Source organism: Rhinatrema bivittatum, chromosome 12 (genome assembly GCF_901001135.1).
Source record: "Rhinatrema bivittatum chromosome 12, aRhiBiv1.1, whole genome shotgun sequence".
NCBI classification, from domain to species: domain Eukaryota; kingdom Metazoa; phylum Chordata; class Amphibia; order Gymnophiona; family Rhinatrematidae; genus Rhinatrema; species Rhinatrema bivittatum.
In genome coordinates this window covers 13,023,683-13,037,613 of record NC_042626.1, presented here as the reverse complement: position 1 = coordinate 13,037,613, position 13,931 = coordinate 13,023,683, and the positions used below count along the sequence as shown (strand labels likewise).

The 13,931-nt window shown below is 43.0% G+C and overlaps 1 protein-coding gene across 3 annotated transcripts in view; it reads left to right on the top strand.

The window, feature by feature from the left end:
- Positions 1 to 12,125, top strand: part of MAPK14 (mitogen-activated protein kinase 14) — a 57,792-nt gene extending 45,667 nt beyond the window's left edge. For 2 of the 3 annotated variants that reach the window (XM_029572784.1, XM_029572786.1), the window contains exons 9-12: positions 5,130 to 5,209; positions 7,592 to 7,670; positions 8,483 to 8,656; positions 9,129 to 12,125. In XM_029572784.1, coding sequence (XP_029428644.1) covers positions 5,130 to 5,209; positions 7,592 to 7,670; positions 8,483 to 8,656; positions 9,129 to 9,184 — 389 coding nt within the window. In that variant the 3' untranslated portion in view covers positions 9,185 to 12,125. Of the gene's footprint in view, positions 1 to 5,129; positions 5,210 to 7,001; positions 7,082 to 7,591; positions 7,671 to 8,482; positions 8,657 to 9,128 lie in introns of all 3 variants that reach the window. The other variant, XM_029572785.1, reaches the window with a different exon arrangement.
- The last annotated feature ends 1,806 nt before the right edge of the window (positions 12,126 to 13,931 follow it).

The following is a 13,931-nucleotide window of genomic DNA, read 5'->3' as shown; positions in this document are numbered from 1 at the left end:
CGCGGCTACGCATGTATCTTATAAAATCCGGCGTACTTTTGTTCGCGCACGCGCTCTTTTTTTAAAATGTACCTCCTAATGTCTTGTTCCTGAATAAGAAGGGTGTTGTTCCTGGTTTCTCCCTCTGCTTTCTCTTGTTTTTGCGTTCTCGTGGTAAGTCGTCTTTGGCTGTGACTCTGGGAGTTCATGATGATGGAGGGGCCGCTGTCAGCAGCAAATGCAGCAGTGCTATAGAGGGAAAGGCTCCGAAGCTGATCTGGTCTGGAAGGAGGGTGAAAACCAGCCTGTATGGGCAGTGATCTTGTTCCCTTTTGGTGGAGGCAGAGATTGCAGCAACGTTTGCTGCTCAGATTCAGATCCCTGCCCCTCTGTGAATATACAATGCAAATGTGACTTCAGTATCCTCTGTGAATAATGCCTGCTTGTTTTTTCTTGTCACCTAACAGTCTGAGGCAAGAAGATGAATTAATTGTTACTGTTCTGACCAATATTAGTAAGGGGATGAATAAAAATCAATCCAACATATTAATTTGTTTGTAGACTTCTCACCTCTTCCAGAAAAGCTTTGGGAAATGGGTTTAAAATGTATTTAATCTTTGAATAACTCTTTCAGATCTTTTTTTTGGCGAGTGTGTTTTTCTGTCCTAACCACTGATTTCAGTTCCAGCCCATCTTTTTTTTTTTTCACTGCTTCTAGTGGTAACTTCACCTTAACATTGTGGAACAAGCCTGTGCTGTAGCTTGCTTGTACCTTATAACTTTAAAGTCTTTAATAGCTTAGCGTTCTTGGGCGGCTGCTTTAAAAATTCTGGGCACTTTATCAAAATCCATTTCCATAGTAATCGCGCCTGCCTTTCTCAGACGGCTGCTTTGGACTCTGAAAATGACTTCAGATTGGGGGTGGAAAACAGGATACAGGGAGCTAACTGGTCCTTCCGAATACCTTGAAACGGGAAGGCCAGGGTGCCCCAGGGAAGAGATTATGCTGCAAATGTAGTTTGCGTGCCACGCGAGCTAACATGGAAGCTTAACAGGTTTGGAGCTTTTTGCTGCTGTGCTGTGTGCTTGCTCAGTCTTTATTAACCTGCTTTACCATTTCTCATATTGTGAGTACTGGAGTCATAGTGGATTGCAGTACCTTTTAAAAAGGTAGTACAGAAGATATTGCAACCTACAGAGGCTCCAGTTTTTTTTCCACTTCCAATATAGCTACTAGAAGAAGCAGGCTAGTGGAGGAGCAGGCTAGTGGAGGAGCAGGCTAGTGGTCAGAGTCGCGGGCTGCAAATCAGAGAACCTAGGGCAATGATGGTGAACTCCAGTCCTCGAGTGCCACAAACAGGCCAGGTTTTCAGGATATCCACAGTGAATATGCATGAGAAAGATTTGCATCGCCATCACTGACCTGGGGTTTAAATCCCGCTGCTGCTCCTTGTGCCCTTGAGCAAGTCGCTTTGCCCTCCATTGCCTCGGGTACATGCAATAATTTTGGTGGGCTAATGATATGCTAATGCATCGGGAGTTTAAAAAAAAAACAAACTTAAAAATTGTAAAACGTTTGGCTGAACACACCTTTCTGCATCGGCCTGTTAGATTATGAGCCCTCTAAGGACAGGGAAATACCACAGTACCTGAATGTAATCTGCTTTGAAGTGCCCGAAAAAACCAGAATATAAAAAAAGGAAAGTCACATTGGCGTCTGTCACAATCAAAGATGCTCGCTGACCCTGGGGAAATTCCACCCGAGGTTTGCATCATCTGCTTCCTTTTCGTTCAGCTAAATCTCTGCCACCCTCATCCCTCGTTTTTTTTTCCTAGCCCTCCACCAACAAGCTCTGGTAATAGAGAGGTGAGGAGAGCTTGCATTCCGAGCCCAGACCCTGCACATCTTTGCTTTTAAGTATTCTTGAGCCGTTCTAGTGTCAGCCTGACTACTTTTTTTTTTATTTGCTGGTAGAGTTGAAACATCATCAACTACTAAACCAAAAAAGTGAAATTTTGAGGAGCTGGTGCCCTCTACTGACTAAGTAGTGCTGAACATGTGTTGGCTGTGGTCTAGCTATTCAGGCCTCTGTTGTGTCGGTAGCACATGGATCAGAGAAGGAATCCCAGCCTAAGAGAGCCTCCTCCATTGCCATAACATTTGGGTTCCCAGATCTTACATAGGGCTTGATTTTTTTCCCAGATTTATTTACATATTTAAAGGGATTTCTTCCTGCCCTATCCATCATTCCTGTTTTGGCCTCTAAAAACTGAAGAACAAGAATCATTCACTGTTTACTAAATAGTAAATATTGTAAGAGAGGCAAAAAGTAAGCAGAAAATACATTGTGAAACAAAAAAAAATGAATCTGCAAAATATTAACCTTCACCGAGGCTTCTACTGATAGCCATGCTTGGTACCACAAAGATGTTAGTGTGTGACATGAACATAAAAGTTCCTCTGAAGAATCTGTTGTCTCTAATTTCAGACCATCAAACCGAACGGCCTTCAGTTGTCTTTTATTTAATCATTGGTCAAGTCCATATATTCAAATGGAAGACCTTTTTTGAAATTTTTAAAAAATATTTCTGCAAATAAAATTTCCAACGTATCTGACCTGTAGAATATCTTCTTCTGACCATGGACACAGCAGAGCTTCAGAAAAATATTTTCTAAGACCCAGATTTGAATGACTCAAGCTCATAATGATTTGGTTACTACTGGAATTTTTATTTTTTTTTTAAAGAAATTAGTTTAATATATTAGCTCCAGAACACTGCTCCCCCCTACGCTGAGCACGTGAGGGGACGCTCATATGTTTCAGAGCGTCGCTGACCAGTTTTACATGGTCACTCGCATAAATTTTCCTTTGTGCTGTTTACTGGTGCTTAAAAATTGATGGTTTTAAAAAAAAATTTTGTTCACACACAAATAAAATGTGCGCCCACCTAGTCAGCCCCTGGAGAGGGAACATCGCTGAAGAAGAGACTATATATCAGTTCAGCAATACGCTTCAGGGAGGGGGAAGGCCTGCTGTTGCACCAGCCCCTGCCACCATAAATATGTAGTGCTGTGGGATTGTCTCAGATCACGATCCTGGGAACGGTTCAGGACACTGCATAACTGGCAAGAACTTGAGAGCTCCTGAAAGTTCAGTGTGTTTTTTTTTTTTTATTTTATTTTTAACATTTTATTTGAAGGGATGTGGTCGCTGAAAACTATAATAGCAGAAAAATCTAAGCAGTTTTGTAAAATTCAGACTAAGCCCGGGGATTAACGGAGCTTTTATGTGGCTCATAGAAGCTGAGGGAAAGAGACTGCAGGAAATTACGGCCCCCACAGAGCCAAGGAAGGAGATCTGTGAGGACTAAGGAACAGAGCTGCCCGAGGTGCTGATCAATATATTAAATGCAGTGCTTGAGCCAAGGAGAAGCTGCTTCCAGGAGGCCGTGTTGGCCAAGACTGGCCAAAGACAGAATGCTGGACCTACTTGATGATGGAAAAAACGGGACAGCCTTTTTGAGATCAAGTATATTTGAGCTGATAGAGTGTACCACATGGGGCTGTGTCGTTGAGAGCAGATATGATGTGCTCAGGCTGGGGCCAAGTATGGCAGGAGAAAGAGGTAACCACATACTTACCCCTGCCTGGGGCTGAATTTAAAATGTTCAGGATTTTCTGATTGGCGAGGAGAATCCAGGGAGGAGGTCGTCTTGTTTATGTTCTGGCTCTAATTTTTATTTTTTTTTTCTTTTTCTGTCGATGTGTTTTCAGGTCAAAGAGATTTTACTTCTACCTTCGCATTCTTTTCATATTGGGTCATGCCTTTCTACAAAATTGTCCTCCAGTATTACAATAAAATTACAGCAGTATAAATATGAAATCATTTTGGAAGTTGCATGAAAGATCTGGACGTTATGGTTGTATGATCTCCTCCCTCCTCCTGATCTCTGGTTGGTTGGTTAATGCTGTGTGCACATGCACTGTGGCGATGCTTAACAGGTATTTGATGGCTAAATGGCAACATCCCAGTTTACTTGGGTCCATGATGAAGTCTGAGGCGCGACAGAAGGGAAAATCATGGATCAGTTTCCTTTGCTCTAAGGGAACAGTTTTTCAATAGCCTGTTGAGGTTACAAACTAATTTTCAGAGGGAATTCAGCTGCTTTGTATGTATATCCTTTGCACCTGTTTTTAAGCAGGTGCAAAGTGTGCAGGGGTTTTCAGGATTTAAATAAATCTCCCTCTGAAATATTAAGAGCTGGAGTCCTGCAACAGAAACACATTTTTGTGTTGTTAAAAATGAGAAAGCAAAACTAAAAATGTCTAATGGTTTCCACCTTCTCCAACTTTTTGGGTGAATACAAATGGCACTCATTTTAGAAAGCAGAAGCAGTGCAGGCTGCTTTCTGGTTGGGTGCTTTGACTGCAGCTGTTTTCCAATTGGTTATTTTGTAATTTAGTACTGTCGGGACTCCCAGAAGCTCTGTTTTATTTTAATTTCTTTTGTAGAAGCTCTTTTGCTGCTTGGTAGCACGACACGTGTGCTGGTAGAATAGAAACCGCCTAAAAAGCGTTTGCAGCTTATAGATTATGCTTGCTCCCCTATGTGGAAGTCTCACTAGCTCAGTCCTGCACCCCCAGAAACAGTTTCATAAATGGGGACACCCTTGCTAATTCTGACTTCTGGAGAGAATGTGCATGTGGAAAGTTCTCGCCTATCTGTCAAAATGAATGTACCCAAGTCCCCAATCCTTCAAGGGCACATCCAGTGGTTTCATATGCAGCTGCATGGGCTCCTACATAAAGTCCCGTGTCAGCTTTAACTGAACCTGGATGTGCATTCCATGGAAACCCTGTGTCCCTCACACATGCTCCAGTATCACATACCACCTCAAGAGTTTTCAGAAGCAGGTAGCTTGCATGCTGCCATCTGCCTTCTTGCTTGATCTGCATTTTAACTTTGGCTGCTGTCAATTTGCTTAACCGCTGCAGGGATGCAAGATGACGTTTCTGCTCTGTAGCTCTGTGCGTGGCTCCTTGGGCCTGACATGCTGGAAGCGATGCTGAGCCCCCTCGCCCCTGTCTTGAGCTTCGCTTGGTTGGATTGTGATCTCTCCCAGCATTTTCCTTTATGCTCCACATTTAGATATTGATCAGTTGAAGCTCATTTTGAGACTGGTTGGAACCCCAGGGCCTGAGCTCCTGAAGAAAATCTCCTCTGAGTCTGTGAGTTGGTTCTTTGCTTGTATTCTGTACCTGCTCAGCCGATTGTGGTTTGGGGGTTTCTTTTATGGGTTATTTTTTAACCTTCATTTTCGTTTCACCTCCTGATAAGTGAGAAGTTGGTGAATACCTCTCTCCTCTCCATTTCCCTACGCCTCCCTCTTTTATTGCCCCCGTACTAGGAGGGCAGTGCATGAAGCTCCGTTTTCGGTGCTTTCCTCACAACTGTGCAGTTGAAACTCACTATTAGGAAATACTAATGCTGTTTCCACTCCTCAAATGATCCTGGTTAAATTCCAGGGTATGCTTGATCAGGACTGTTCAGAGATTGTGGTAACTTGCCTTGATGTGCAGATCTTCTCTGGCCTGAAGAACAACATGTGCCGCTTACCTCATTTCCCCCCCGCAAAACGCATCACATTTTGTCTGGTAGTCTCCACAGGCCAAGAATTGAGAAGGCTCTCCCTCGCTAGTGTATGTTACTTCAGCTGCTTAGAACTGGCATAGGTCCTTGTTACATCTTTAAAAGTTTGCAGCTGATACCCTAAAAGTGCAGCCAGGCAGCAGGCTTCTACACCCATTCTCTCTCGTCTTCCGTGAAGCAGAGAATTAATTTATCTGCATGAAAAGCAGTTCTAAAGTCTGCACAGTAAGTATAGTTTGCCGCGTTGGTCCACTCGAATGCACGAAAACAAGGTCGTCAAAATTATATAGGTCATACCTTTTTTTTTTATTGGACTATCAAGAAATGTCTTCCTCGGCTCAAAATACAAAAGGAGATGTGAAAAGGACCTATGCTAGCTCCCGAGCAGCTGAAGTAACATACACTGGGGTGGTAGAGCCAAGAAATGTCTTAACTTTGTCCAATAAACAGCTAGCACCTTTATGTATTTGACCTTCTTATCTCTGTACATTGTGTAGAGAAGGCAGTGATTCATGTGTCTGGAAGCTGGTATTGGCTGTTGGGGCATCTCCATGCAGATCTGTAAACCACTTTACTGCTGGTCCATCCTGAATCTTTTCCCCCAGGTTTAGTCCAGATAACAGCAAGTTTCCAAGAGTTATGCAAAGGCAGAATGAAAAAGCCTTTTCAGATGCATGACTGAGATAGAATGGGAGACTCTGAGCTGTACTGCTTAGCAGTGGGGCAGGGGGCAGGCATTCATTCTTGAACAGAATTGTGCATGGATTTCTTTCATCATTTTCAGTTACCACTAATTAATTTTTTTTTTTTTTTTTTTTTTTAATTTCTGCCCTGTGCCAAACACTTTGAGCAAGTGTTGATTTGTTGTGCATGGCTAATGCTGTACTGTCTCCTTCCACTACCTAACTGTAAGTCGCTCTGCATTCACAGCTAGCAAGAGGGAAGAACCCTGGGAAAGCCAATTAGCCCCCCCCCCCCCAAAAAAAAAACAAACCAAACCCAAAACATTGCAAGTCACAGGGCAACCAGATTTGATGAGCCCCTAAATCAGAGCAAGCAAAGTTCACAGATCCTGTCCTGGAATAAGCAAAATCTTGATAATCTTTTAGTTTCAAGGCAAAGCAACTACCGTAGTTAAAATTGCCTCACCATGGAATGAGTCAGGCCCTAGCTGTGCACTGCATCACTGAGCAAACCAGACCTCACTGGGCAAACCTCTAATATTATATAATTGGGCTGTGTTGTGAAGTGGCCATGGTAGGGTGGGCAGGTCCTGTAATGTGCTGAAGAGACGCTTTGTATGCAGATGTTGGGGGAATTTTTATTTTTGCACTGTTTTTTTTTAACAAAGCCCTTGACAAGGCACCTAAGATATTAACCAGCTTCAGCAGATCTTGCGCCTGACGGGGACACCCCCTACCTATCTTATTAACAGGATGCCCAGCCATGAGGTGAGACTGCATGCGAGGAAGTTACCTGGCCCTCTTTAACATGCATTGTTTGTAAATGCACCGTAATGGAATCCTTGCATGTGTCAGAGGGTGGGCAGTGGGATCATTAATACCTGCAAAACTGAAAATTAAAGAAGTCCTGTTTCAGACTTTAGTAGGGAACAGTCATCTGCCTGAGCCTGCCCAGATAGGTCATCAATCTAAGATTTTAAGCTTTAATATTGACTGTTGGCAGAGGATTCCATCCTGCACTGCATATACATCTCTGATCAAACGTGGTCTGTGAATATTGGCCTTTACTGGGGGGGGGGGGGGGGGGGAAGGAAGATCAGAGACTTGGATATGTAGGCTGTGGTGGTTCTCAATGCTCAGTTGAAACAAAAAGCAATATAGGGGTTTTATCGCTGAAATGGTGCATGTGGCCTGGACTTAGATAACTTTCTGGATTTGGGGAGTGGGAGCAGGCAAGGCACATACTGAAACAGTTCTAAAAAAGAATTACTTTCATAGGCAAGAAATTATATTCAGTCACTTCCCTACATGCCGAAGATGAACTTTGAAGACGTGTTCATTGGAGCCAACCCACAAGGTAAGACCTGAAACCCTGGGTGAAAAGAGAATACCAAGCCCTGTGTAGCCTTGTGATTTGAATTTGTATTCCCATGGGTAGGGCTGGCTTTAAGGATAATGGAGCCCTGTGCAAAAAGTGCCTCCCGCCATCCCCTTCTGTGCCCCCTAGAAAATTGAGATATGAGGGAGAGAAGGAAGCAGCAACATCAACTAATAACTAAAATTCAGCATTAACGCTGCATGTAAACCATTTCAAACAAAGTAGCCTAGTTAGAGCAATGGGCTGAAACCCAGGGAAAATATTTTTCCCCATGGAAGACTCCCTGTTGCATCAGGGTACCTACTTAAGATTGGAAGCTCTCTGGGGAAAGCACTTATTGTACCTGAATTATAAAAAAAAAAAAATGCTGTAAACTTATCCTACCTTTCCAAATAATGAAAACATTCCCAAAATGAAATATAGTGAGGGTAAAAACAGCATATTCAACTTGTAATATGATAGATGGGCCTGCCTGTTTCTGGATCAGAAGATGAAGTGCTACCCCAAGTCAAATCTGTTTTGTGTTGCTTTCTCCCACTCTCTCAAGTACTCACTTTTGCCCACCCCCAGTCATCGGCTCTCTCTCCTCTCCAGCCCCTAGTTGTTTCCTCACACCTGATCAAGCTTCCAGGTTGTGACTATTTAGTCAATTGATTACAGATTTCAACCACTTGATAATGTTCACCGATATCTCACTGTTGGCCAACTGGTGGTCATACTGATGTGAGAGAAGTGCCTTCAGACTTCCCATTTTACCGCCACTTTCTCCTTTCTTTGCTGTGGTATCATAGCTGTGGACCTTCTGGAGAAGATGCTGGTGCTGGACACAGATAAGAGGATCACAGCGGCAGAGGCCTTGGCCCACCCCTACTTTGCTCAGTATCACGACCCAGATGATGAACCTGTGGCAGACCCGTATGACCAGTCTTTTGAAAGCAGGGATTTGGAGATAGAAGAATGGAAAAGTGAGTGTCTGGGCAGAAAAGAGAGCTAAACAAACCTGTGGGCAGATGCTTTCTTCCAGAATATGACACCAGTCATACCATGATGCAATGTGCTTTTCACCTTCCTTCCTCAAGGGATTGTTGGTTTTCTGAGAAGCTTGGATTTTCCTCTGTTCGCCACTATTTTTCTTCTGCATTTTTCCCATTTGTCCCTGACTTCCCCCTCCTTCCTTTCTCTGGGTTTTTATAGGTCTGCATTTTCCCCTCTTTCTTTCTCCTGGGGTATCCTTTTTTTCTTTGTATTGTAGGTTCTCTTAGGCCTGGCTCTTTTCTCGTTTTCTATTCCGTTTTGTTTTTGTTTTTTTAGCTCGTCATGTTATTCCTGTGCTTTTCAAGGTCTAGATCCATCCTCTATGCTGCAGTTATTCCTTTGGGGTATTGTATCTTCAATACTCCTGCTATTTGCTCTCATTCTTGTCCTTTTTTCTTTCAGGCTTGACTTATGATGAGGTGCTCAGCTTTGAACCTCCCACAGACATGGAGTCCTAAGGACCAGCTTGGGTTCTCTTCATCGTGCATCACTGTTAGGGAGGGGGTCTTTGCCCCAGGACTCTTCTGGTATCATTCAAGTGCCTCATTTCTCAACCGTTCTCCATGGTGGTGGCACTGGGGGAGGGTTTCTTTTGGAGAAGGATAGAAAGAGGAAATTTTATTTATATAAGGACAATATATATATATATATATATATATATATATATATATAAACCTGCTGCATGCAACTCCCTTGCATTTTTGTCTACATCCTCCTGGCACTTGCTTTGTGCCTGCTTGCTTCAGCCAGGGAAAGAGCGACATCCTGGGACTAATCTCGGCTGTTTCCCCCACCCTTCCTTAATCACTACCACCTTTGTTACTGGGACACCTCTGCTGCCATGCAGAAAAAGTAGGCCAAGATCAAATTCTCCACATTTGCACCTGCATGATAGGACAATAGATTTATAGGTTGTTGATGTGTGTGGTGGGGGGGAGAAGGATGTATACCTTTTCATTTTTTTTTTTTTTTTAATGGGTGCTTGCATTTGATGCCATTTCTGCTGGATGTGTACAGCAGAAAAGACAAAATGTGGCTGAGTAGTGGACCTGCAGCAACTCTTGCATATCAAGAATGATGTTCTGGGGAGATGTCTGAAACTCGAACTCTTTTTCGTGCCTTAAAGACAGGGTTGGAGGGGTATGGAGGTTGGAAAGATGGTGTTATAAACAAGCAATGATGATACTGATGCTGCTAGACCTGATGCTAAGTTGTGACAATGCCATGACTGGCAGCAACTTCTGTATTCCTGTGGTCCACTATGTCCCACTTTACTCCTCCGAAGGTGTAATCTGAAAGTTCACATCACATCTGTTGGCCGGTGTGGACCAACTTGTCCCAGGGTACTGGCACCTTTAAGTAGTCTTCCCTTCCCCTTCTGCCAGTTGCGCTCATGGACCTGCTGTCCTCAGTTTATCTGGAAAAGAAATCCATAATCTGACAGCTTGAGTGTTGGAAACCCAAGACCTTGTTGGATGGATACAAAGGCTCCCTTCACATTTTATTCCTCGGCTCCCTTTTTATAAGAGAAGAATTTTATCCCACAGCAGAAGCAAGTGGAGCCTGAAAGCTAAGAGCCCCTAAGGAAAATGTTTGCGGAAGACTATACCGAAGAAAGTGAATAAGCAAGGGACTTCTCTTTGTCTTCATCTGTCTGTATCGCTCTTAAATGTATTTATGGATTATACACTTTGTACGTACTGTTTTATAGTATCATCTGCTTTCTGCAGGAAAGGATTATTTTTGGGCTGTTTTCAGTAAGATGCTGAGCACATAAGAATGTAAATATGCACATCTCTTTGTAGTGGTTGGGGAGTAGAGCAAGCTGAGCCTGTCTCGGGCACTGGTATTCTGACCCTCAATGTCTGCATAGTGAGTAAATGCACTATTAACTCTGGGTGCAAAGTCCTGGCACGGAGGGGACAGTAAGTGGAGGATATGCAGTTTTCCAGCTCTGAACTGTGACCTGCCTGAAGAAAGCTCAGGGGAACTTTTTTTTTTTCTCTTGTTTTTCTTACAGCTGCTTGTCCACTCGAACCCTTTCTCGAAAGCTGGGAAAGGTATAAGAGGGAATCACTCTGAGATATGCAGTATAAGGTATTCCATTGTAAATGTTGATGTAATATGTAAACATAGCAAGAGTGACAGTTTTAGAAATCATTTTACATACAGATGCCGCCATTATGAGTTCGCACAGCAATATTTGCAAAAGGTGTCTGGTGTGTGTGCAGACCTGTGTGAGATTGGTGAGAATGTTGTTGGATTACATATGGATGCAGATACGAATATGAGAGCAGGCTCTTACTCCCTGCCCACTCTTGTGCAGTCAGCAACCTCGGGACAAGCAGTAAGACTCATTACATGCTCACAGTCACTCAGGAGCTTGACTATAGGCTGTAATTTGAGGACAAGTGACGTCGCTCCCTGACTCCTTAGTCATCCAGGTCTGACTGCACCAAAGAGAGCCGGTGTCATTCACTGCTTGCTAGCTGTTACTCAGGTGCTGCTTTACAGCCAGGTGCTGTCAGCATAGCTGTGTTTAAAAAAGATTGGACAAGTTCCTAGAGGAAAAGTCCATAAAAAAAGAGGTGGGTGAACCTCACAAACATGAAAACAAGTGGTACACAAAAAGATAAATAGATAATAAAACTTGTGAATAAGTATTTAAAAATGTGTGCTAAAAAATTACAAAAGTAATAATATCAATAAAATCAAACATAAAATTAGCACAATGATGGACCCATTACACCTGACATGGTCATGTTTTGACAAGAAGTCTGCTTCAGGGATGAGTATATCGTCCTTATTCCCTCTTAAGAGGCTGACCACTGCACCATAAATGAACTTAAAAGTCACAAACCTAAAAACAGCTGTGAAAGTTCCAAGGCACCAGAAATGGTAAAATGAATATGCTTATTTGCAAACAAATCGCAGCTCACAGTGGACAGTCTGCAGCACTGCACCATACAATGAACCATATTTATTTATTCATATATTTTATTATCTATTTATCTTTTTGTGGAAAAGTCCATAAACCATTATTAAGGTGGCAGTGCAGAAATCCACTTCTTATCCCTGGGATAAGCAGCTTGGAATCTGTCTACCCCTTGGGATCCTGCCAGGTACTTGTGACTGGGAGTGGTCACTGTTGGAAACAGGATTCTGGGCTTGATGGACTTTTGGTCTGACCCAGTATGCAAGTCTTACGATGTTCTGTTCTTGTTGCTGTCACTGAGGTGCTTCTTAGTAGTCTGATGTCATGGGTGGAGAACATGCATTATACAAAAGAGGGAAACTGCTATTTTGATGTGCCTGTGGTGTTTGCTGTTCTCATTTCTGCAGTGATACAGAATGTCACACAATACCACTGGTTAAAATAAAGCCTATTTTTCAAATTTATTGGGCTTTTGTCACTTTTTTGGGGGGGTGCTGTATGTCATTACACTTCTTTTGCTTCTCAAGATTCTGTATCTTGTAAGAGGCTGCTTAAATTTCAGCTTAAATTTAGGGAAAACTGAGAAATTATCTTCAGCAGTTGCGATTAACCCTGATTGGTTGAAAAACAAAGCAAAGACCATCTGGGGATGCAATGTGAGTCTGTCCTCGGTAATTTTCTAGTGGGAGATCTGTTTGAGAGGAAGCAAATCTAAATGGATTTTGGTGAGCCTTTAAAAAGATCTGGTTAGGGGATGACCGGGACCTGCCCCAGCCAGTCTGGTTTTCAGGACAAACATTTATAGGCATGGTCTCTGCTTTTGTGAATCTATCTCATGCATTTTTTGTGAGGATATGCCAACCGCCAGCTTGGCTGGGCAGGTCCCAAAGGTCTGGGTTGAGAACCGCTTTTTAAAAGCATGGTGAATGGATTAAAATTAAGTTTGGACAGATTTCTTTTGAGGGGGAATGGAAAGGGGGGTGGGGGGTAGCATTGTGTGGGCCATGTATCTATTAGGGCTGTAACTTTCAGCTAAACAGCCAAACATTTGAATGGTATTTTGTTAGAAGCTAATTGTAAAAAAAAAAAAAAAAAACCCTGCATGCCAAAATGTGTGTATTTCAGCAAGCTATTACTAAAAATATAGGATCAGCTGTACTAAAAGATACTTCCCCCAATTTTGTGCCTATTTTATTTAAGGCATCTTATAAGTCACCTACTGCCAAGGCTCTAGGTGGATGTTAAAGTTGAACATCCAAATTATTAAACAAATATTAATACATTGTGCCCATAAAGAGCCAAGGAACTTAGCCATAAGACCCAAGCATAAATGGAAATGCTATGAAAAAAAATTGACTGGATTGCATGGCCAAAGAGAGAGAGCCATAACAGTGTGCCTCATTCAGACAAGAAGCTCTGTGTGCAGTGTGCTGGAACAAAACACCATTATCGCAATGAGGTCACGCAGACCGATAACTAAGAGTGAGTTGCACTTCTTCCATTGAGAATGCCACATCCGACACCTGTACTCCCAGTAAGTTCATTAGGAACATAAGCAACCACGAATGAGGCCTGTGTAAGAAGGCACAGTAAGCACGAATGAGGCCTGTCTAAGAAGGCACAGTAAGCACGAATGAGGCCTGTCTAAGAAGGCACAGTAAGCACGAATGAGGCCTGTGTAAGAAGGCACAGTAACCACGAATGAGGCCTGTCTAAGAAGGCACAGTAAGCACGAATGAGGCCTGTCTAAGAAGGCACAGTGCAGTCAAACGTTTTTATGTTCCTGAGATGACCACCACAGAAAGTGGAAGGGTGAGTTACCAATATGCTTCGGTCCTTTGTCTTCCTTATGTAGTCTGACTGATCCTGTCTGGTTCCAGCATGTAGCATTTCCTCTCTGTACACGCCATTAACTAGATGTAAGATATTAATTTGCCACTCGTTCATATGTGTGTATACAATACCCTATATCTGTGCTTATGCACAGATAGAAACACAGCATAACATAATATAGTAGCTGCCACCTGATGAGGACCGTTTTCCCACCACTCTGCCCAGATTCCCCTCCTGCTGAGGCGTCATGTGGCTTTTTACCTTGGAAGGCTGATGCAGCTATAGCATCGATGTGTATATGCTGGCTTGACTCTCCCTTATTTGACCACCTCCTGTTCCCATAAATTTGATCAAACATTCAAGCGTCCCCCACCCCCAGACATGTATTTACTATTTAGTCTGCCTGATGCTCGCCCCACCTGTGCTACCACTATACT